The 22761-nt window shown below is 61.2% G+C and overlaps 1 protein-coding gene across 5 annotated transcripts; it reads right to left on the bottom strand.

Moving 5' to 3' along the window:
- Positions 1-217: 217 nt before the first annotated feature.
- Positions 218-22530, bottom strand: ALS2CL (ALS2 C-terminal like). 5 transcript variants are annotated; one of them, XM_059389569.1, is made up of 27 exons: positions 21146-21200; positions 20984-21061; positions 18299-18424; positions 17396-17594; positions 17008-17073; positions 16391-16556; positions 15775-15906; positions 15017-15136; positions 13490-13548; positions 13285-13351; positions 12628-12824; positions 11527-11592; positions 11034-11132; positions 10771-10932; positions 9935-10046; positions 8732-8809; positions 7746-7876; positions 6297-6470; positions 5984-6080; positions 5606-5763; positions 4987-5055; positions 3856-4029; positions 2567-2609; positions 1701-1762; positions 1461-1610; positions 1138-1234; positions 218-717 (listed from the first exon to the last, which is right to left on the bottom strand). In XM_059389569.1, exons 3-27 carry the CDS (start codon positions 18399-18401, stop codon positions 643-645), a joined length of 2856 nt encoding a protein of 951 aa, XP_059245552.1. In that variant the 5' UTR covers positions 18402-18424; positions 20984-21061; positions 21146-21200; the 3' UTR covers positions 218-642. The 5 variants fall into 5 exon arrangements, 4 of the variants coding, with proteins under 4 accessions (XP_059245552.1, XP_059245550.1, XP_059245551.1 ...); XM_059389567.1 differs by lacking the exons at positions 20984-21061; positions 21146-21200 and adding an exon at positions 22441-22529; XM_059389568.1 differs by lacking the exons at positions 20984-21061; positions 21146-21200 and adding an exon at positions 22179-22249.
- Between the last annotated feature and the right edge of the window lie 231 nt (positions 22531-22761).

Below are 22761 nucleotides of genomic sequence, written 5' to 3' on the forward strand. Positions count from 1 at the left end.
GAAGGGCCTGGCCAGAGGCCACCCAGCAGGCCAGGGGGCGCGGGACTCTGTTCTCCCTTGCCTCCCGAGAGGCCAGCTCTGCCCTGGGACAGAGTCAGGAAAGAGGCAGGTCCCCAGGAGGCCGCTCGTGGACAAGAATTCTAATACACAGAGCGGTCACTAGCCACCTGGAGCCTCGGACCGAGAGTGGAGAAACAGGGAACAACACCGACAATGATGGGAGGAAATCAGCCCAGCAGACTAATGGCAAACTTCCAGAAGGACTCCAGAATCCAGCAAGATGCGCAGAAGGTCCGTCACAGACCGTCTGGGCCACTGGGACACAGACAACAACACTGAGGCTGGGGAGGCTTGGTTGGCAAAAAACCTGTGAGTCGAGGCAGGTCCAGGAGGTCATCCTTGAGACTGACCTAGCGGCAGGGCGAGGGGGAGGGGAAGCCCCCGGCTCCAGTGTCATTGCCATCAGTGCTCAGGGGTGGTAGCAGCCGTATCTCCTCGGGAGACACTAATAGCTCGTCTCCTCTGAGAGCCACCTCCAGTCTGCCGTCTGCTCTGCGGGTGATGAGGCCCTGGCCTTGCTTCCTCCCCAGGGATGTCCGCGGCGGCCCCTCTCCGCTCTGCAGTGGGCCCGGGCCGGCCCAGCTACCAGAGCTCCTTGGAGTCCCAGCGGCCAGGAAAGCGGTGCATGTCTTCCTTCTGGATGTGCTCGTAACAGGACTGTTGGGAAAGAGGCCAGGCTGATGGGGAGCTGGCCTGCCTGCCCCTGGCCCCATGCAAAAACGGCCCAATACTGGGATGCACCCATCTCCCCGGCCTGGACCACCCCGACTCCAATTCAGCCTCTGCCATGGTCTGCAAGGAAGGGGGCCTCCCCTCTCCTGTTATGCTCAGGGAGGCAGCCTGGAACAGCCTGGAACATGCCGGAGGTCCCAGGGACCCAAGGGCTGGGATGAAGTAGGAGCCCTTCCCCAGCCCCTTTAACAAGGGCAGGACCAGGGACCCTGTGGGGCCCTCCCCACAGAAGCACATACGAGCAGTGAATCTGGGGTCATCCCTACAACACTGTCCAGGGCAGGGAAGGCGTCTGCCCCACGGGCCAGATTATTTTTGCCTCTGTCCAAGAGCTCAGTCCCTCACCTCCAGGGCTGTGAGCAAGAAGTCATACAAGCCTCCTGTGTGGATGGGGTCCATCATGTCACGAATCAGGTGGATCTCGGCTCCCAGGTGCTGGATTCTGGAGAATACCCAGCCCCACAGTGAGAGGGAGAAAGAGGCCCATCCCAGCGACAGGCCCCAAGCAGCCGGGGACGGAGCGCTGGCCCAGATGGCTGGCTACCTGGGCTGCGGTCCCCGTTCTGCTCCTGGCCCCCACGGGACCCTAGGTGGGGTTTCTCTGCAGGATGGGATGGGGTCCTCCGGTAGCCCACCCCTCAGCGCCCCTCCCCCAGGCTGGGGCTCACCGGGCACGTGACACCACATAGATAAGCAGGGGTAACAGGTCGTCCATGGGCAGCTTGTGCTCCTGGCCCAGCACACGCGACACAGTGGCCTCAATCTCCCCATATGTCTTCTCCAGCACCTCCAGCTTCTCCCGGGGATCCACCGTAGTGCTGTGGCAGGGGCCCTCATGTTCAGCCCCAACCAGGGGCCCCCACACTCCTGTCCCCACTCCCCCTCCCCTGCCCAGGGCGTGAACTCACATGATCTTCTGCAGACATTCAGTGGCTGACAGGAAGCACTTGTCCCTGACCAGGGAAAGTCTCTACAGTGGTGGGGGGCAGGGGGAACAGACAATGAGGTCAGGGTCCCCCCAGGCCTGTCAGCCCCTCCCTCCCAGAGTCAGAGCTCTCACCACCCACAGTTCCCATCACTGGCTCCAGGACAGCCCCGCCCCGAGGGTTGAGTGGCCTAGGGCAAGTCACAACGCCACTGTGAGCCTCAGTTTACTCAACTATAAAGTGGGATAATGGTCTCCAGGGGTTGGGAAGGAAGATAATGATCCCAATGGCCACTGGGAGCCACTGGGGGTGGGTCCCTAAGTCAGCGGCTCTCAACCCAAGGACTTGAAACACAGAGTTCAGGTCCGCTTTGAGTTTGACTCAGTACGTCTGGGTCAGGGGTGGGGGTGGTCCAAGAATCTGCTGTTCTAACAGCTTCCCAGCTGCTGCTGACCAAGCACGCACACCTGGAGGGCCACAACCTGGTGTGTAGTGGCCCACCGCCCCCTCCCAACACTCTCATGAGGGAGCACCAACCCCGCAGCAGAGAGTACTCTCACCCGTGGGGGAACTGAGGCTCAGAGACAAGTACTCTGCCCACAGCAGTACAGCCAGGAAGAGGGGCGGAGCCTGGATCTTCACCCGCCTGTGGGGGGTGCCAGCGGCCGTCCCCTCACCCACCCAGGAGATCAGAACAACCCAGAAAGGTGGGTGTCCCCCACACCTGTTGGCCAGCACTGCCTGGGCCCCTCTGCAGCAGGAAGGCGGAGGGTGAGCAGGCTCTGCGGGCCCTGCTCAACGCTCAGGCCTCCCCCTTCCTGGGGCAGGTAACGGACCCACCTTCTCACCTGATTGGTTGTCAGCGTGAGGTCCTTGAGGGGCCACAGGTGCCTGAAATGAAACAAGAGTGACAAAGAGCCTTTACGAGGAGGAGGGGGCAGGGTCTGAGGTCAGGGGGCACATTCCCTGTACACCGTGTCCCCCAGCAGGGCTGAGCACAGGACAGGGGTCCACGATGGCCTCTCCGAGTGCTTGCATGGAGGTCAGGGCAAGGGGAGAATGGGAGAGATTCCTGGGGAAGACACCACCCCAAAACTTAACAGAGGGGTGAGGGGCAGTGCTGCAGGCCAAGGGACCCTGTGAGCAAAGTCCCAGGGCTTGGACCGGAGAATGACAGTGGAAGAGACTGTTCTGGAGGCTTTGTGAGCCGAGACAGGCTGGTGAATGGGGAGGGACGTGGGTACCACAGGACACAGCACAGGGCAGGGACTTGGGGAGACAATGGAGCGGAGAGGCCAGCGTGGAGGAAGCAGCAGAGAGGAGGCAGGAGGAGGTGGGGAGGAAGAGACACTAGGGAAGCTGCTGGCACCCAGCCCTCTGGGCTGGTGGCTATTCGGTTGCAGGAGACATTCGCGATGGAAGGGGAAACGGGGTTTCAGGTGGGTGGGAAACATCACAGCTGTGTGACAAGGGACCACCGGGTGTGGGGGGAGAGAGAGCACCCATGCCCTCTGTCAGGCAGGTGGTCACCCGTAGCATCAGGAGATCAGAAGGGGTACTGAGGAGAAAGGATGTTTTAGCAACTGAGGGTAAAAGGGCCTTGCTCCCAGAACAGTCCTCAGTTTCCCCTTCAGGAGCTCCCCTCCCCGACTCTCAGTCCAGTTGCTGGGAACAGGACACCTCACTCCAGCCCCCGTAGTAGATAGGGAAGTAGATTGGCCTATGTGGGCCACAGACAGCATTTAGGGGCAGTCTCACACACCGAGACAAGCCAGTGAGGGACTTCAGGGGTCCTGCTGGAGCTGTTAGGAAGGGGACACAGGCTCCCTGGGGCATAGTGGGGGACAGAGCTGGTGGAGTATAAACCTTGAGTGGCTGGTACCATGTCCCATGTCTGGCACCATAAATGGGAGCCGGAGATACATCAAGAGAAAAAGAGAAGTTGCTTCCCTTCACTAGATAGTTCAGCAGCTAGATCCAGCCACACCTGAAGCTAGCAACACTAGCATAAAGCTAGAAGTTCATGGGTATGTGAGCCAATGAACACCACCCCCTTTTCTGCTAAAGACCATTGAACTCTGTGTGTACCCTCTGTGCACATGGGCCCCAGCAAACATGGCAAGGAGGGAAGGCTTACTTCTGCACATCTAGGAACTCGAGCAGCTTTGTGTCAGGGAAGAGGCTCAGGTTGGCAATGCCCTGGCTGTAGAGACTATCCTCCGACTCGTGGAGAAGCAGGTAGAGAGTGAAGAGCTCCGAGTAGAAGCTGGGCAGCATAAGCGGCAGCACGAGGCCATGCACCTGCAGGTCCCTGAGTGACAGCAGCAGAACAGGTTGGGGCCGGCAGGGTGGGCCCCGGGGGGAGGGATTCCTACTTGGCCTGCCCCTCAAAAAGCCCACAGAGCTCCTTGTCCCACAGCAAACAGCGTCCCTGTCTCCTCCATTCCCTAGAAAATGCTTCCGAAGTCCGTTCTCAGTGATTCACTCCCTTGGTTGAAATCCATGGCCCCAGATCCTCTCGCTGGATGCCAAGAACCGCTATGGCGGCTGGGGCAGGGTTTGATCCCCATGTGATCGAAAGCAAAACCCAGGCCCCGGCTAGACAAGAGACGCAGCAAAGCACTCAGCAGCCATGACATGCTGGTCCAGGGCTGCCTCTTCGTTTTCTGGGCTTCCTAGCACTCCATGGGGGATGTTCTACCTAACCCAATCTCCCATGTCTCCGGCAATGCAGCCACAGGCCTCCCTGACTGGGATCTCTGGGCCTGAAATCAGAAGGCAAACTATAAGCTCTGGTCTTGGAGGACAGGAGACAGATTTAATGATGCACTTCACTCCCACTCTGTGTGGCCTCGGGCTTGGCCCCTGCCAGGCCTCAGCTTCCCTATCTGCATGTAGGGGGGAGAGGGCACCTGGGGTGGTGGGCACCATAGAGAGGAGGCTGGGACAGGAACTTTACAACAAAGATGCACCTGATACCTCACGGTGGGGGCCCTGCCCACATGACCCAATGACGAGGTCATGGGGCATTCCAATCCTCAGATGCTGAACGAACATCGGTCAGTAGCATGAACCCACAACACTTCCCTAGAAGCACCCCCTCAGATGCTGAACGAACATCGGTCAGTAGCATGAACCCACAACACTTCCCCGGAAGCACCCCCAATGCCCCAAGGGAGGCTCCAGAAGCGAACGTGGGCAGCCTCCCTGGTCCTGAGCCTGGCTACCCCCAGGGCGGGGACCCTGCACACCCCACAGGAGCGGTCACCTTGCCTCCGGATCCTCGTCCTCCTCTGGAGCCTGGCCCTTGCGTCGTAAGGCCACCTGCAGCAGACCCCTGCAAACGGATGACATGGGCTGCAGAGCTGCCACTTCCCACAGAGCTCGAGTCACCAAAGCCCAGGGTGGCAAGCTCTGCCTCCCAGAGCCATGGGGCATGAGGAGCCCAGCCTCCCAGACCTCTGTACTTAGGAAGCTGGGAGCACAAGACCTCAGCCCCAGAATGCTGGAATTGCAACATCTGGGGCCCCCATTTGTAATAACAGACGGGGTCTCGACTCAGCCCAGACTGGAGATGGGGTGTGAGTCCAGAGGGAGGCTCAGCCCACGGAGGTTGAGAGCTCCCCTGGGGTCAGGGGTCAGCCCAGTGCCTGGTCTAGGCTTGGACTCTGGCTACAGGCAGTCCTTGCTATAATCTCCTACCTTCTAACCCCTTTGCTCGCCAGTAGAACACTGACCAACACACTCTCTGGTTCTTTCTCGATCCAGAAGCACCATTCCTGCCCAGGGAGGCTAGGCTGAGCACCCGACCTCAGGGAACGGCGGAGCTGTACCTGCCTGTGCTCACAGACCGGGCTGTGGTCGTCCCCAGGGACCATGCAGCTCACCTGTAGGCAGCCCAGAGCTCCCTCGCGTGCTGCTTCACCTCCTCCTGGGCCAGCGTCTGCAGGTGCTTGTTGGCCCCGATGCCCGCATACGTGGCCTGGAAGGTCAGCATCAGCGTCCGCAGCAGCTTGCCCAAGGGGTGCAGTGAGCTGCTCAGAGCCTGGCAGGTGCAAAGGCAATAGAGAGGTGTTCGCCGCCAGGAGCTGGAGCAAAGCATGCCCCAGCAAGGCTCCCAAGGCTGCTCCCATTTCCTAGATGGGAGCACTGAGACCCTCAAAGGAGAAGGGGTTCACAGGCCTGGGCCATCCAGACAGCACAAGGGGCAGTGAGATGACCTCCCTCCCCTCAGACCTCCTCCCCCACTCCCCCAGAGCCCTCACCTTCCCGAGGCACTCCCGCAGGGCCCTGGGCTCCCGGTGCAGCAAGAGCTCGTCCAGGACGTCCTCCATTCTGCCTGCACAGGCCTCGGGCTGGGTCCTGGGGCACCGGGCACACATGTCTCTCACCTACCCGTGGGCCACGGCCTGCCCCCTCCAGGAGACCTTCCTTCCAGCCTACCCAGAGCCCCACGAATGCTCGCCCTGGTTCTCTGGATGCCGTGGGTGCCTCCCTGTGCATGCATATGCACACACACACACACATACAAGCAGGTACCCCCCATGCACACACACACGCACGCGCAAATGCACCTACCTCTCACAGCACAGGTACTCCTGGGATTTGCGCAGCTCCCTCGAGTTCTGTACATGGAAGCCCAGCAGGGCCTCCTGCTCGTCCCCAGGGCAGCCGGCACTAATGAAGTCCCGGAAGGGACCATAGACCCCCTGCCAGCGGCTCTCCACGGGGAAGGCACCCACACCTAGCTGCCTGCAACAGAGGCAGTGGGGGGGGGTAGGAATGGGGCTGTAGTGGGCAGGACCCCGTCCAGGCCCTTGAAAAGGTGGGGACATCCCGCCTGGGCCCGAGCCAGGGCCCAGGAATGGTAGGTGGACTGGGGGGTGCTGACCTCCAAGCCTCCAGGAGAAGAAAGGAGAGGCAGAGAAAGGGAGAGAGAATCTACTCCACAGTGGAGAAGAAAGGGACATACAGAGCCATGGAAAGGAGACAGAGAGATCTGGAGAGCTGGAGGCCAAGTCCAGACAGCAGGTTCTTGGACTAAGAGAGAACACGGCCCGAAGTCCCGGATCCTCCTGCGAGAGAGCCCACGCTCCGTGTCACCACACCTGGTTCCTTCCTGAGCTTGATCCTGTCTTGACCAGCAGGCCTGGGGGTCTGGCCATGTGTGTGCCCAATAGAGCCCCACCTTCCCATGTCAGGTTCACAGATTTTCCTACATCTGCACCCCACCCAGGCTTGGCCATGCTTTTGAGGTTTGCCGTCTACTCCCAGCTCCTGCTGTCAGGGAGAAGCATGTTAAGGACAGTGGGTCTAGTAATCAACTCTACTCCCTCCCCACACCTGCAATGCTGCCTGGGACCATCAGAAATACCATCCGTACCTCAACAGACATGGTCCAAGTCACCATCTGAACTAGTTTTCCAAGGAAGAAACTCTGTCCCCGTGGGGAAAAAGTCAATCCCCTTCTCAAAGACCCCATGATAGCGACAGTAAGACCACTTAGCAAGTTGCCTTCTTTACCTTGGCTGCCAGGGAACTCAGAGCCAGGCTCACACTCAGTCATCACTATCACAGGACTTACTTGTCCCATCCCTTCCTTTAAGTTCAACTCATACTTTTATTTCCATTTTATTCTTGCTTATGTGTGCTGTGTTTACAAACGGCCATGTACCCTTCCCAGAAAAAAAAAAAAAAAAAAAAGCAGGGTCTAAGCAGTCTCTGCATAATATTTTTCTCTGGTTTTGTGGTGTGTGAAGTTATGCCGTAGCCCTTGATCCCGGGAGTCTCTGACTCGAGGGCTGTGTGACCTGAGTCCGCTGAACTCTCCAAAGAGCTAAGAGGGAGTACAGAAAAGCTCCTCTGGTAAGGCCCAAGTCCTGGGGCTGGAGACATAGACACAGACACAGACACATGCACATGCACGGTGCACACACACACATACACACGCTCAAGCGCGCACACACGCACACACACACACACACACACTCCAGAATGCACAGGCCGGGGGCCGGGTCAGGCTCTCACCTCTTTCGGGTGCTGCTTGGATCTGGCGGGAAGGCAGCCGTGTCCAGCACTCCCTGGGTATGCAGTCCTTTCCCTGCCCCACTGCCAAAAGAGCCCTCCAGGGTGAAGCCGTTGGGGAAGGTGACCTTGCCCTGCAAACCAGGGAAAGGAGGCAGGGACACCTGTCTGTCCGTCCAGCTGCCCTTCCCTCCAATCATGACAAGCCTCGTGCCTGTCCATCCTGGGTCACAGAGGCTAGGGACTGACAGGTCGCCTTCCCACCATCCGTTCCACTGGCCCCACCCTGGGGGTTCCTAATCATCCACACCTGCAGGAGCCCCCGATCAGGAGTTGTACCAATGGCCCAGGAGCTCACCTCAAAGGTGGGAGACTGAGAGGGAGTGAGGGAGGGACTATCAGGTCAGGAGAACAACTACTGTGGGACATGGGGAAGGGCGGGACACGGGGTAAGTCCAGAAGTAGGAAGAGGCCTGGGGAAGGCATGAGCTGTATTGGCCCTGGGAAGGGTCCTGCTGCCTGGGCTGTCCCATTCCAAGCACTCCTGGCCTCCCCACTTTGATGCCACAGTGCCCCCCAGTCATTAGGAGACTGAAACAGCCCCCACATTTCCAAAGGCCCAAGGAGGGCCCAACTGTCTTCTGCTTGGTCAGCTCAGGACCATGCGGAAGGACAGTTACTCCAGGAGCCCCTGCCCAAGGCACTGATGCCGGTAGAAGGGGTGGATTCCGACCCAGGGGCCTCTCGGGAGACAGAGCCCAGCTACCAGCACCCTGTACACCTGTCCCCTCTTGCCTCCCATCAGGATCGAATCACAGCTCCACAGCAGGAGGGCATCATGGTGCCCACCGGATGCCATGGAGACGAGAGAGGCCCTCCCCTACCTTCCCCACCCACTGCCTACACCCTCAGCCCTGGGTCCGAGTGGGGAGATTACAGGGTCCACCCAAGACCTTGGTGGGGGTGGAATGGGTCTCAGTGGTCCTCACCTTCCCCACAAGGGTCAGGTCCCTGGTGAAGGTGCCTTCATATAAGGAGTCATCTTCAGAGAGGAGGATCCCGGGGCCCTAGGGACGGAAGCAGGAGTAGGAGCAAGGGAAGGGCCAGGAGACTGGGAGTGGGGAGGGACGGCAGGAAGACAGGAAGTAGGCATCAACCCCGGGGGCAGAACAGTCCTGAGCCCTGTCACACCCCCCAGCACTGTACTGAGGTGGGTGCCAGCCCTTGGCCCTCTGAGTGCTGAGCACCAGCCCCACAGACCTCATTCCTGCGTTCCTCTGAATGACTGCCTGGGACTTGGCTCCAGCTCTCTCTTGGGGGCCCTTCCTTCCCCACTGATGGCTCAGGAAGTGCTGGGCTTCTCCTCAGCCAACCCCACTCCCCTGGCACTGACCCTCAGGGACAGTGGAGCTGAATAGGCTCCCTTGTTGCACTGGCTGCCAGGAAGCTCAGGGCCCAGCGGGGTATAAATTGTGTCCTACTTGAATCTTTAATATGTCTATTCTTATAGTTTCTTCCTCCTTCAATCCTTTCCAGAACAAAGTGGAGCCCAAGCCAAAGCACAATCCAGAACAACAATAAAAATCCCCAGGCCAGAGCCTTCCTATGTGCTGAAGCACATGGCCAGGTGTGGGTGAGGCAGGAGGCGGCTGCAGGTGTGCCAGGGCTCAGGAGACCTAGGAGCGAGGCTCAGCCCTGCCACTCGATAGAATGTGACACCAGGTAGGTTCTCTGACCTCTCTGAGCCTCATATGTGTCATTCATTCGCTGGGGACAGTGAAACGATCCACAGGGTTACTGGGAGGGTCCTGTGAGGTTGTACCGGGAGCTGAGCCCAGAGCCAGGCCTCCAGGCAGGGGTGTCTACGTGTCCGTTGCAGAGGCGGCTGGTATCACCGTCCCCGTGCACTTCATCCTTGCTAATTTCCCTGAGTGTTTACAGGAAGTAGCGAACCTGAGTTGCTGATGGGGAAACTGAGGCTGGGAGGGCCAAGGCCAGCGTCAGGGGCTGGCAGAACTGCATTCCTGCTGAGGCTCTGGCTTCCTCCAGCACCTAGAAACCCAGCTTCCTGCCCCACCCACCCCTGCCCAGCCTCTGCTCAACATCGGGGCCCTGAGAGCAGGGGGGCTCCAGAATGCAGCACCAGTGCAGGGAGAGAGTAGCTCAGGGCACACATGGGTCACCCCACTCACCACCATCTTGTCCGCTTGGAAGGTCCCCTGGTAGCAGACACCAGCCTGTGTGACCATGACCCCCGGGCCATGGCGCTGGTCAGCCTGCCACATGCCGATATAGCGTTCCCCCCTGGAGAGGAGCCAGAGTGGGGTCAGAATCGTTCCCGGGCACTTCTGTGTGCTCTGCCAGTGTGGTTGGGATTGGGATGAGGGTGGAGAGCAGGTAAGGAGCAATGACATCGCCTGAACCCACTCAACTCACGCTCGGGGTGAGAGAGGTCAAGACCTCCAAGAGGAAAAGAGGGTGGAGGAGAAGGGAGCCTGCCTGGGGGAGGGTATCCTGGCAGGCTTCTTGGAAGCGGTGGCAGGAAGGGCAGATGGAAAGCAAAGTCACGGAGGTAGGAGCCTACAACTGAAACAATGTACGAGGGGGCGTCTGGTGGTCTAGAAGTCTGGCAGGGTGCAACGGTGGCATGGCAGGGGTGAGGCCAGAGAAACAGGCAAGCCTTGAATGCCAGGCTGAGGGCCTTGGGCTTTGTCTCACAGCCCAGAGAGCCAGGAAGGGCTGTGGTCCCTACATGGACTAGACCAGGGCTCAGAAACTCTTCCCGGACAGTGCAAGGAGGGGCCAGACCGGGGACGCTTCTTGGTCAGCGAGCTCAGGGCCCCCTCATTCTGAGATTCAGCATCAACCAAGGTTGTGGACAGGAAGTGAGGGGTTTCGGGGGGGGCTCTGGGGGGACAAATGGACCTGACCCTCTGACGACAGTGCTGCACCCTGAGGCACCCCGGTCTGTGTGGGGGTCTAGCTCTAAGCCTGCCCTCCCCCAGCAGGGTGGCAGCGGAGTGCTCACCTGTCGCTGTCCTCTTCGATGCCATACCCGCTCCGCTGGCCCTTCTCCCAGTGGCCCGTGTACCTGCAGGGCTGTGGGGCCTGCGGGGCGCTCTCGAGGACCCCAAATCCGTGCCGCAGGCCTGCCCAGAAGTAGCCTTTGTACACCTCGTCGGTGCCGTACCTGCGGAGGGTCACCAAAGCTGGCCCGGCCTCCCCGAGCTCAGCCCGGGGCATGCGGCCGCCCCTCGCACCTGCCCTGCCACCCGGCCGAGGGACACTTACTCACAGATGCCGTAGCCGCACATGCTGCCTTCCCGCCAGTGGCACTTGTAACAGTCAAACTTGTCCTCAGAGGCCTGAGGCACCAGGCGGATGCCGAAGCTGCCAGTGTGGGTGCGTGGGGAGCACCGTCAGCACCTGGCTGTCCCCTTGACCCAGGACACCACGGCACCCCTCCACGCTGCCCCGGAGTGTCCCTGCCTCCGAGGGGCCTTCTCACACGACGGGGAGAATCTCCTAGGTGCTCAGGAATCTTTACTTCCCAAGGGCCACTCTCAGGACACCCCTGTCCCTACCCCTCACGCATCCCCGGAGCACCTTCCCGCCCCAACCACGCCCTCCATGCCCCCCGCCCCGGGCTTTCCCTTCTGTGCCCTAAGGGGAGCTGGACCAAATGGCCTTAAGTTCCTGCCTGAGGTCTGGGAATCGAGGATGGGGCCAGGCTGGGGACGGTAGCGAGGACGAAAGCCACCTGTCTGCCCACCCCCCGCCTTACCCATGCTCCAGGCCTTGGCAAAAGCTCCCCACGTGATTCCGGCCATCTGGCCACCTCAGGGTGCCCCTGCAAGACAGTTGAGGTCCACGCATATCAGTCCTGCCAGGCCTACCCTTCAACAAACACAGGCCCCCTGGCTGACCTCCATCGCGGGCTCCCTCAGAGGTTCCCCCCGGAGCGGACTCTCTGCCCCCACCCAGCCTTCTTCTCTGACCCTTCTTGACTCCTGACACAACGGCCCACACAACGGCCCCAGCAGCCGCCAGCACACTCACCACACCCCACAGGGAGGGCTCTAGAAACATCCAGGTTCCCTTTTCCCCCTTGATCAACAGGAAGGTCCAAGCTAAACTTTAAGCTTAAGTCAAACGCTCGTCAGTGGTTTCTAGCACCCTCCTCTCCTCTTCTGATATGGCCTCGTGTTTTCTGGGTTTTGTTTGTTTGCTTGTTTGTTTGTTGTGTTTTGTTCATTTGTCTCCTCGAGCCCCTTCTGGAAGTAGGCAAGGTCTCAGAGACTAACATGCTTGTGAGCATCACCTGAGCAAGTCCCTTCTGCTTTCTGGGCCTCGGCTTTCCCAGCTGTGGCCTGGGGGTCGGGGAGCGGGAGCACATGTGCTCCCAAAGCCCTCCTGCTCGTGGGGTCACACAGACCTGTGGCTGAAGCTGAACTCACCCTACAACCTGCTCTAAGGCCTTGGGCAAGTCATACCAGTCTCTGGCCTCAGTTCCTGCACCTACAGAATGGGCAGTTAACGCTCCCCCGACGTGTTCTCATAAAGACAGGAGGTCTGCCAACCATTTCCATCACCAGCTAGTGTCACAGGGACATGAAAATTATCCCTCCGCCCTCCTGAGAACAGCAACTGCAGACCTACAGTCTGTCCCACATGTCCCACATGCCCGGGGCTCATCACCAGCATCAACACTCCACGTGGCACAGACCTACTATGGGCCAGGTCCTGTCCGACGGCGTGTTAAGACAGAATAGGGGACAAACAGAGTTGACTGACGCATGTAGGAAGGAAGAGCCTTTGGTGGTGGCCGGAGGTGATTGGGTCCTGTCCGCCCCTCTAACTCCCAGGAGGAGCCCCGGTCGCTCACCTGCCATGGGGCCTGCCCCGACACCACTCGCCCTCGTAGGTGGCCTGACAGAGCCGGCCCTCAGCACGGAAGGTGTATGCCACGCAGCGGCAGGCGGGGGGCTCGGAGGGCTCCAGGCCTGTCCCCAGCACAGGGAAGTCCTTCTTCCCACGTAGGGCCTGGCACACAGCCTGAGTCACTTTCCACTGCCAGACCATCTGGTGGGGACAGGGGAGACACAGGAGAGGTCCCTGCTGTGCCAGTGGCCCCTCTAGGAAGCCTTGCAGGGTAGCTCCAGATAGTACCGCCTCCACCACCCCCGACCCATTCAGGCACTTGGGGGAACTCCCACCGCCCCATGCTGCACCCGAGGGCCCCGCATCCAGACCTGAGCTCCTCTTGTGCGGTTTCAGGGTCTGCCCAGAGGGGCCACACAGAACCACCAGGACCCGCACAGGCCCCAATCCCGGCTTCATGGGGGAAAATGCCCTGGGCTCTGTGGCATTTTGATGCTTGACCCCAGGCTGACCACCGCCGCCCTCTGACCATGACCCCAGAGGCCTGGCCACTCGCAGGGAGCCTCCAGGGTGCCATACCTGTGCCCTCCCCCGCCCCTCCTGGTATCTCCCCTCACTCCTCTCCCCCCACTGCCCCGATTCACAGCCCACCCACACTCACCAGGTCCTGAGCGTTCTTAGAGCAAAAGGAGAGCTTGTCCTCGGGTGTGAGGAGTTGAAAGGTGCACCTAGACAGATGGAGGTGACGAGTAGGCCCCCGCTCTGTCCGGGAGGTTGTTCCGGGAGGCCCCAGCCCTGGGGTGCGGGCAGTTTCATGAGGGTGGAGGGACAGAAGGCCCAGGGTGTCATTGGAGGGGGCTGCTCACCCGTCCTGCCCAGGATCCACCCACACCAGCTTCAGATCAAAGGTGTGGACACTGTGACCCTGGAAGAAGATGGGGCACCGGGTCACCCAGGGCCCAGCTCAGACGCTCCCCTACTGATCTGGCCCAGGCTTGCTCCAGGCACTGACCTGCGGCCACACCACTGAGTGCCCCTGGCTGCTCAGTCCAGCGTACCCAGCACTGAGACTGGTCCCCACCTCCAGGGCAGCTCCTCCGTCTCCCTTCCCATCTGAGGGCTGGAGGGGACCTCGGGAGCAGCCTCCCCCACCCCCCACACATCCTGCTCCATCATGTCCACAGCTCGGATACCATCGGCCCCTGCTAGAAACCTCTCAGGCTCCTACCGTCTGGGGGATGGGGACCTCGCTGCTGAGCCAGACCCCTGAGACCACACAGACCACTCCTGGCTCCCAGGTCCCCACTCCTCGCCCCCTCCATACCAAGACGCCATGGCCCTGCCACACTCACACCATCTCAAGCCTCCCCTAGTCCCCCTCAATCTGACCCTTGGCTCATGCTGCTTCCTCTACCTGGAAAGCAGTCCCTGCTCTGAGAACTGATGAACATCCCTTCCTCTAAAAAAGATTTCATGCATGCAGCGACCTCCTGCCTGGCCTAGGCAGGCTGATCACTGCCTCACTGCCCCAGGAGGTAAAGGGGGTTCAGGCCCAGGACCAAAGGGCAGGAGGAGGGGGCCAGACACAGGCAGGGACAAGGGCGGGCCCGGCACAGGACATGCAAAGGTCCAGAGGTAGGAAAGGGCACAGAGCATGTAAGTGACATGTCATCAGTGTATCTGGAGCACAGACAGCGAAGTCGGGAGTAGAGGGGAGTCCAAAGTGAATCAGAACCCCAGAACCAGATTTCAGGAGACACGGGTCTGGGCAGGTAGCCTCCCTGCCAGGCCTCAGCCTTCCTATGTGCAGGGGAGTCCCAGACTGACATTCAGAGGGGACAAAGAAGACAGTGCTCTGGCTAACACAAGGGCAGTCTGAGTTCAGGGGGAGCTAGGCACAGTCAAGGTTACGGGCCAGGGAGCAATCCCAAACCCCCGGCCTGTGATATCCAGAATCCTAGGCACTGCTCCCACATGGCACTCTTCTCTAGAAGCCTCTTGTGTGCCCTGAGGTTTTATCCAGCCCTCCCAGCCACCAAGAGCCACCCAGGAAGAGAACGAAGAGTTGTCTGGCATCCACAGAAGGACAAACTCACTCCCAAGCATTTTGCAGAGGAGGAAACCGAGGGAATATTTAGCAGGGATGCCAGTCGGCAAGCGCTGAGGCTGGGACACACCTGGAGCAGCCTTGCCCCACAGCGTCCCCCTCCTGCAGGAATGACTCTACCCTCCGCCCCCACCCCGGCCTGCCAGCCTCTCGGCTCCCCATCCTCCCCACCCCCAAACCCGGGGAGCCTGAGTTCTCCCTTGCTGCCAGCTATCTCCATCCCGCTTCTCGGCCAGACCCCAGACCCCTGCTGCGGCCCCAGGACCTCTGGTCAGATCCCCCAAACCTGCAGCAAGACGAGGGCATCGTTGAAGAGCAGCACACGCTCTGCCCGCAGCGGGGTGACCGTCACGGCTACGTCTTGGCTGTCCTGCAGCAGTCGACGCGCAGGGGTGCAGAGCACATCCTGGGGAGCAGAGCAGGGGGGTAGGGACTCAGGCACCCCCCATTCCCGGTGGCTGTACCCACTCCTCCACCTGCCTCTGCCAGGCGCGCCAGCCCCCCACAATCTGAGCATCTCCTGGAGGCCCCCAGCTCGGTGGCGGACACCGGGGCTCCAAGGTCTGGAGGGGCAGCACAGCCTGTCTTGAAGCTTCGCTTTGACGCCCACCGCCCCTCAATCCACTGCCCCCGCCAAGCCCCCCAACAACACTCACTGGGGCTCTGCAGTCCCTGCCTCTCGCTGGCAAGTCATGTCCCCTCTCCTGCTCACCTAACTGTCTACCCTGTGCCCCAGGCCTGTCATACCCTCCCAGGGCACAGGGGGCTTTCCACCCCAGCGGGGACACTACATGCCGCAGCGGGCAGTGATGTCACCATAGGATCATTTGGTGGCATTAATTCTGACTCCCCTTCCTCAGAGCCAGCTCACCAGGTGCCTGACCCCTGACCAGGGAGGTGCTCCACAAGCGCCTGAGGACTGCTGGATGGACAGACGTCCCAGCCACCTGGTTCGGCCCCCGCCCCCACTCCCAGATGGGGAAATGGAGGCACAGTGAGTCCAGCAGGCCCCTTCCCTGACCACGCATGGGGCCCTAAACTCACTCTCAGCCGGCTGCTCAGGGAGTGCCAGAGAGCCTGCGTGGCCAGGGCCTGGTCCAGCGCCTGCCTCATGAAGGACTGCAGGTTCCCAAAGAGGGTGGCCGCGTGCACCACCAGCTCCCGAGCGGGATGAGGCTGCGGGGACACAGAGCAGCCGGTGAGTCGGGGAGACGGGAGACTCGTCAGAGCCTCCCCCACCCTGTGATGCTTGCCCAAGCCCCGGCTTGGCCCCAGCTGCTCGGAAGGTCTGGATCGAAGCCGAAGTGTGTCCCTTTCTGCCTGCCAGCCCTTCCTTCAGGGCGAGGCCAGAGCGAAGGGGCTCCAGAGCACCGCTGGGCCTGGGCCAGAGGTCCTCACATCCAGTAACACGGCTTTCCATCTGCTCCTGGGTCTCTGCCAGCCCCCCGAGGGCACAGCCATAGACCTCAGGCCCCGTCAACACCCCCCGCCAGGCCCAGGACACTGCATGATCCCCAACATGTGGCTGGGTCTTATTCAAACCGAGTAAGGTGAGTCCCCAGAGCCAGGGCCCTACTTCCCTCCTCCTTTGGCTCCCCTACAAGCAACAGGCCTGGTGAGCGTTCCATGCCCCGCGCCCCCCCACACCCCTGCAACCTACCTCCGTGACACTGTCCCCGAGGCTCAGCAGAAGGAGCACATACTGCTGCACGTGATGGGCCAGCGGCTGGCGGAGGGCCTGGGTCAGTGCGGTGCCCACCTTGGCCTCGGAGCTCACGCCCGACAGGAGCTGCCCCAGGGCCTTGCGCTGGCCCCGCCAGAACTCCCTGGGTGGATGGACGGCCACTCACACCACCTTCACTCCCCTCCTCCATTCCTGAACCCACGGCCATCCCCATCCCCCAGCTGAGCCCCCAGATCCCAGGGGCAATCCCAGACCCCAGAAGGCTCTCCCGTCAGGTTAATACAGCCGCCCTATTGCAGAGTCAATGGCAGTTTCTCCGTGTGAAGGGACTGTTGAGTCCAAGCACCCTCCCTGAACAGGACGGCCCCTCTTTCCCCTTTCCAGGGTAAAGTCTGGCTACTGGATGTCTGGACTGTGCTTACAGCCCCCAGAGGCTTCTCTCCCTCTCTTCCAGTGTGGAGCGGTGTGGAACAGTCAGAACCAGGATGAACCACGGGCTCTGACACCCGCTGCTCTGGGGATGGGACTTCCCTGACCTTCTGTCCCGGACACCCCCATCCACGCAGAGGGACCCTGCAGCATCCCGGGCTCACCTCCTCTTCTTTGCTGCCTTCTGAAAGGCCTGCACCGCCACGCAGCTAGCGTAGGACTCGATGTACCTGCCGGCAGCACAGGAGACAGCCTGCAGGCCCAGCCCACAGCTTCGCACCCTAATCCCTGCCTTGCCAGCATCCCCGGATCCCACCCACTGATTGGCTGCAGCCCTGCCCCTGACCAGATAATTCCATCTAGTCTTTCTTCCCTGGGAGGCCCCAAGGCTCAGGTCTGGGGTCTCTGAGCCGGTGCCCGGGGGCAGGGGTGAAGCCCAAGGCCCTGAGGCCGACCCCAGCAGAGCCTGATCCCAGACTGAACCCAGACCTTGGCCTAAGCCTGACCTAAGCCAGGTGAGCCCTCATGCCCCAGCCTTCCTTGCTGCCTTACTCCACGTGGACCTGCAGGACACGGTCAGCATCACGCAGCAACAGCAGGGACTCCAGACCCACGGCGTCGTGATGGCCCAGCCGCTCCCGCAGCGAGTGCAGGCTCTCCTCCGTCACCTCCCAGAGCCGCTGGGAGCTCTGGTGCAGCTGCTGCACGAGCCGCAGGCACTCCCTGACCTGGGGGTCAGAGGGCTCTGGGGCTGGAGGAAGGGGGGGCAGCACAAATGCAATGTGAGGGGGGCGGCGCCCTGTAGCCCAGGAGCTGCAGCTGGGGTCCTTAGGACAGGAGAGGAAGCCGGTGTGGCACCCTGAGCTTAGCAGGGACGGGCAGGCTAGAGTGCGGGGCAGTGCCCTTGAGGAATCAGGGGCGGGGGGACCAATCCACCCCCTCACGAAACAGGGTCAGCACTCATGACCTGGGGGCACCAAGTACACTAAATCTCCCAAGACTCTGGGCTTTCTCAGGTCTGGGATATGGGGTCCATAAGATCCCATGGTCCGCTGGTACCCACAGAAGCACGGACAGAGCCCCCAGGTGGAAGGCACCTGACCAAGGTCACTTCACAGGTGAGCCCCCAAGTGGGTCATGGCCCAGGTGAGAGTGGGATGAGAATCCAAGCAGAGAATGAGGCCCGTGCCCTGGAAGAGGTGGGATTTTGACTCTATGTATAGCGGGGTCTAGGCTAGGGGTTCACAGTCTGGCCCCGGGGGATGCCTCAGAGAAGGGAATAGCCAGCGACCAAAGGCAGAGCCCCAGTCCTGTCAGAGGATGCCGATACCAAGTGTTCTCACTCCCGTTTGAGGCTGAGAAAGCTGTGCCTCGGAAGGTCTCACAGGGTAGGGCTCAGATCCCCAGGATGGTTCCAGAGTCCCCCACCCTCGCCACTGCAGAGCCAAGACTCACTGGTTTCGAGCAGGGGCTGGAGGACAAGGCTGTTGATGCGGGCGAGGGTAGCTGAGAAGACCTCCTCCAGCCGCCGCAGGGCCTCCTCCTCCCGGCTGCACATGGCCAGGGCACTGCCCTCAGGGCCTGTGAAAGGGGCACAAGCAAGAGTGAGGGCCCCAGCGAGAGCAGGGTCAGTGCCATGCCTTCCGTCCGTGTGCCCAGGACCACCTATGACAGCTGTGAGCAATCGGCCCAGGCGGCCTCAAAGAGGAATTTCTGGACAGGCCACTGACCCCTGCCCTGTTCTGCTCTGCCCCCAGGCCCAGCTGAGGGACCTGACCAAGCAGGTGCTCCTCAAGCCCAGTTCTGGCCTAGTCATTCCCCTGCTCAAACATCCACCATGGCTCCCAAGGGCTCACAGTAATACCTAATGGCACTCTGACCTCACTCCCCCTCCACCGAGTCTCTTGGAACGAGGACACGCTGTCAGAAGAACCCAGCCTTTTTCTCAAGATCATGACTGAGGACCCCCTGTCACCCAAAGGGCTGCGTAAGCAAGGAAAGGTCTAGGGGAGTAGGGAGGTGCTCTCCTGCCGGAGCCATCACAGATAGGCAAGAAATAAAGAGGCAGAGAGATGGACAAAGCATGCAGGTGGGACACCATGAGAGCAAAGGATCATGGGCCTGAGGGTGCAGGCTCCGAGGGTAAGAGTGGCCTAAGTGGTCATCAGAGGAGCCATGGAGGACCTCAGGGCAAGGAAGCGGTAGGACCCAGAGTCAGACTTGCAGAGGTGGGCATGATGACAGTGCCGAGCAGTGGGGGGGTGAGGTCAGTGTGGGTAACAGCTAGACCCCCCTGCCCCTCAACCCGGCTGACCCTGCTGTGCCTGGAAGAAAGGGGGGGGGGGCTGCAGGGGTGGGCAGGTGGGCTTCAGCCTATGGACTTCTTACCCCAGAGTGAGGGGCCCACCATGCAGGCAGGGGATCCCCTGGGAATGCGGCTTTCTGATGAGAGGCAGGGGGAGCAGGGGGCCTGGGCTCCAAGACACCCACCCACGCACCCCCAGCCAGGCTACAGCCTCCCAGAGACACAGCCCTCTCCCACCAGCACTGGATGCCCTCACCAAGCAAAATTCATCTGCCCAAATGACCTGACCAGACGTCTCAGGGGTGAGAGCTGGAGGGTTTCTTAGCCCCAGACCCTCACACTGCCTCTCCCTGGCTCTGACACTCTGAGGCTCCACAGTTAGCTGAGTGGGTGGGGTGGGAGATACAATGGAAGCTTCTGGAATGAGCAGGCAACATAGACAGCCCAAAAAGGGCAGAGAGGAAGGGGTCTCATCCCTCCCAACCCGAGCCCTGCGGCACCAGAGGGCATTCAGGCCCCTGGCAAATCCTGCAACTCTGGGGAAGGGGGGGCAGGCGCCTCAGAGCTCTGGCCAAGGGCCCAGGCCCCGGCATTCCTGCCCCACCTTTCCTGCTGCTGCTGCTTCAGGAGGGCGAGGCCTCGGGAGGGACAGGCAGGAAGGGGAAGCAGCTAGACACCCAGCTGTGGCCTGCTTTCTCCCTGGGCCCCTCTGGGCCCCTGCGACAGCCCTGTAAATCCTCCAACCTGGGGCCAGGGTACAGCAAGTGGGGGCCGCCTGACCCTCCCCCATTATCTCCAGAAACGGATGGAATGGAAAGACCCTTTGGGGGCTGACTTTTCCATCCCCAGTGGGCAGCCAGTCAGTCGGGGTCTGAACTGAGAGGTGAGGACATGGGCTAAAGGCAGAGGAAGAGGGTGCAGCCAGCATCCTCCGAAGCCAGCGGATAGGAACCGGATGAGGGCGAGTGTGGACCTGCTGTCAACAGCCGGAGGCTGGGAGGTCCTGAGTAGCAAGCAGCCCCACACTCACACTGATCTGGGACTCACCCCAGCCACGCCAGACCCAGGACATGGAGCTTTCTATCCCTCTCCACCTCAGACTACCCCCCCGGCCCCCTGCAGGGCTGGCAGCTACCCCTCCCTACTTATCTGCCTGCACCCTTGGCCCACATCTCAGCAGCCCCCAAGGGACTCCCTGCTGACCCCACTGCTCAGTGCTGGTCATGGTCCAGCTTATCCAGAGCCCTGCTCCTCTCTAGGCCTCAGTCACCTCCTCTGTGAAATGGGGGTCTGATTAGATCAGAGCTTTCAAATTATGTAAGTCCTCCCTAGAAGGGACAAACAGGTGCGGGGAGCTGCTCTGGGTGTGGAGACCTGGTCCTCTGCTTCCCTCCCGGCTCAAAGCTGCCTGGACCCCTCAGGATGAGTCTTATAGACCCAGACTGGCAGACACGACTCTAGGACCCTTCCAGATCTGTGGCCCCAAAGGGATGTCACCCCTAGGGAACTGAGGCACATCGCCCAGAGGACAGGCCAGAAGTTAAGCATGACTGGTGAGGTAGTGGGTGGGGGGAAAGGTTGTAGATGAGGTTGGGGGTCTGGCCTGGTGTTGACCATGGGACCCTACTCCTTGGCTAGGGAGCTTGGAATTCATCCTGGAGGCAACCAAGGGTATGAGAGCAGGGAGCAGACCAGGTATCAGGTATGAGTGTGTTTGGGGGTGGAAGGGAGGTGTTAAGCCATAACATGAGAGGGACCCAGCAGGAGTAATCCCTGATCAAATCCCATCATACCCCCAACCCACCCGGCTGTGGTCAAGGGCATGGCCTCCTTACCCTCTACCCAGGTTTAAGGTCCCTTAGTGGCAGGCTGCACAGGAGGTACATATGGAGAAACTGAGGCCTAGAAAGGAACTGGAGGACCAAGACACTATCTGAAGAGCACGTGCAAGGCTCAGTCTGACCCAGGCCTCTGGCTCCCTGTCCCACCAGGCTCACCTGAGCTAGGCAGTTCAGAAAGGCTAGGCAACTTGCCTCAGGGCACACAGCAAATTCCCAGTAGGGCCCTGCCTCCTACCTCCTCAGGCAGCCTTGGTGCTCTCTGTGGGGCGGGTGAGGACAGAACTGGCTAGTCTCGGCGTGCCCAGGTGAGTCAGCTGCCTGTCCCGGTGTCGATCTAACCAGTAGCCAGACCTGCTCTCTCCCATGCATTCCCGGCCTCTGTCCAAGCCAGGTTGCTCTCAGGCAGGGTCACTGGGACATCCCCTACCCTCTCCAAGGCCTCTTAGGCCCCTGGGCCACACCCTGTCATGGCACCCACTCTGGTATTTCCTGGTCAGGATAGGCAAGGAAGTTTTGCTTGGTGACTTTTTTCTGGGCTGCCCAGGCTCCCTAAAACAACCAGCAAGCACAGCAGTAGAGCAGAAAGGGGCTGCCCCAGGGAGGCAGCACTCAACTGTCACAGCTGACCCCTCAGTCACCACTTGGGCCTCCCCCCCACCCCCACACCCCTTTTCTGGCCCTCCATGGCTCCCAATTTCTCCTCCTAGACAGCCCACCACCCCCACCCCACTCCCAGGCTCTCACAGCTCTCCTGCCCCTCCCCGTCCGGGCACACGCAGTCCCCAGAGTTTCCCAAACATGGGATCCTGTTCCAGCCACCAGGCATTTGCCCATGCCGGTCTCACTGCAGGCGTCACCTCCTCCTGGCAGTCCCCCAGGTTGGTTGGGTGAGGTCCAGGGGGCGGCCCTCGCACCCCACACGGGGGTGCGGGGGCTGTCCCTGCGCTGCCCCCAAACCCGAGCCGGGTGACCACGGGGCGGGGAGGACGAGGCTTAAGTCCGCTGGCACGGAGGGGGCCTTGGGACAACCTCAGACAGCCCCGGCGTGAGTGCCGCCTGGGACCGAGGAGTCGTGGAGTGACGGCGACGCGCTGGCCAAGGGGGCGCTAGGCACAGGTCCCACCTGGAGTGAGGGAACGCGGAGCACAGGAGCCAGGCCACAGACGCGCGACCTCCGCCCCGCCCTTACCTGTGCGGTGCCGGTACCCCGAGCGGGGAGCGTCGCCTCGGCCGCTCGCAGCCCGCCGCCCGCACGCCGCCCACCGCCCCCCTCCCGTTCCGGCGCCCGCCACGCCCCCGCCACGCCCCCGGCGCCCGCCACGCCCCTAGCCCCGCCCCACCTCCGGGAGTTGCCAGTGGAAGTTGGAGCTGGCGCCGACCGGCCCGCCTGGCAGGAGGTGGGACGCGGTGTCGGTCCGCCCCCGCCAGAGGTTTACTCTTGCGGCCTTTACCTGGAGTTCTCCGGGGTCCGAAGTTTCCTGGGACCGGATGGGAGTGAGAGAAGGGGTACTGACTCCTCCGCCCCCTGAAACACACATACACCCACTCACTCACTTACTCAGGCCCGGGCCAGCCTGTTTTCCCGGGGGAAGTTCTCCCAGCGTAGCAAGCAGTGGCAGGGAAGCAGCGTGGCTTTCCTGGTCCTGCCAGAGCCTTCTCGGTGCACTTGCCCCTGTTCTGACGGTCTGGGGCCTGGGTGCAGCCCCTTACCCCCTCTACCAATACCGAATCACAAGAATCACAAGAAACTTGAAGCCGAGGGTGGGGGAAAC

The sequence above is a fragment of the Mustela nigripes genome, chromosome 2 (assembly GCF_022355385.1).
Source record: "Mustela nigripes isolate SB6536 chromosome 2, MUSNIG.SB6536, whole genome shotgun sequence".
Lineage (NCBI taxonomy): Eukaryota > Metazoa > Chordata > Mammalia > Carnivora > Mustelidae > Mustela > Mustela nigripes.

Coding starts and splice junctions, on each gene's coding strand:
- ALS2CL (XM_059389567.1), bottom strand. CDS start 18,401: ATGTGCAGCCGGGAGGAGGAGGCCCTGCGGCGGCTGGAGGAGGTCTTC. Junction 7,877..8,731: donor ACCTGACCCTTGTGGGGAAG/GTGAGGACCACT, acceptor CCTGGTTTGCAG/GGCAAGGTCACCTTCCCCAA. Junction 1,235..1,460: donor TATGTGGTGTCACGTGCCCG/GTGAGCCCCAGC, acceptor GGTATTCTCCAG/AATCCAGCACCTGGGAGCCG.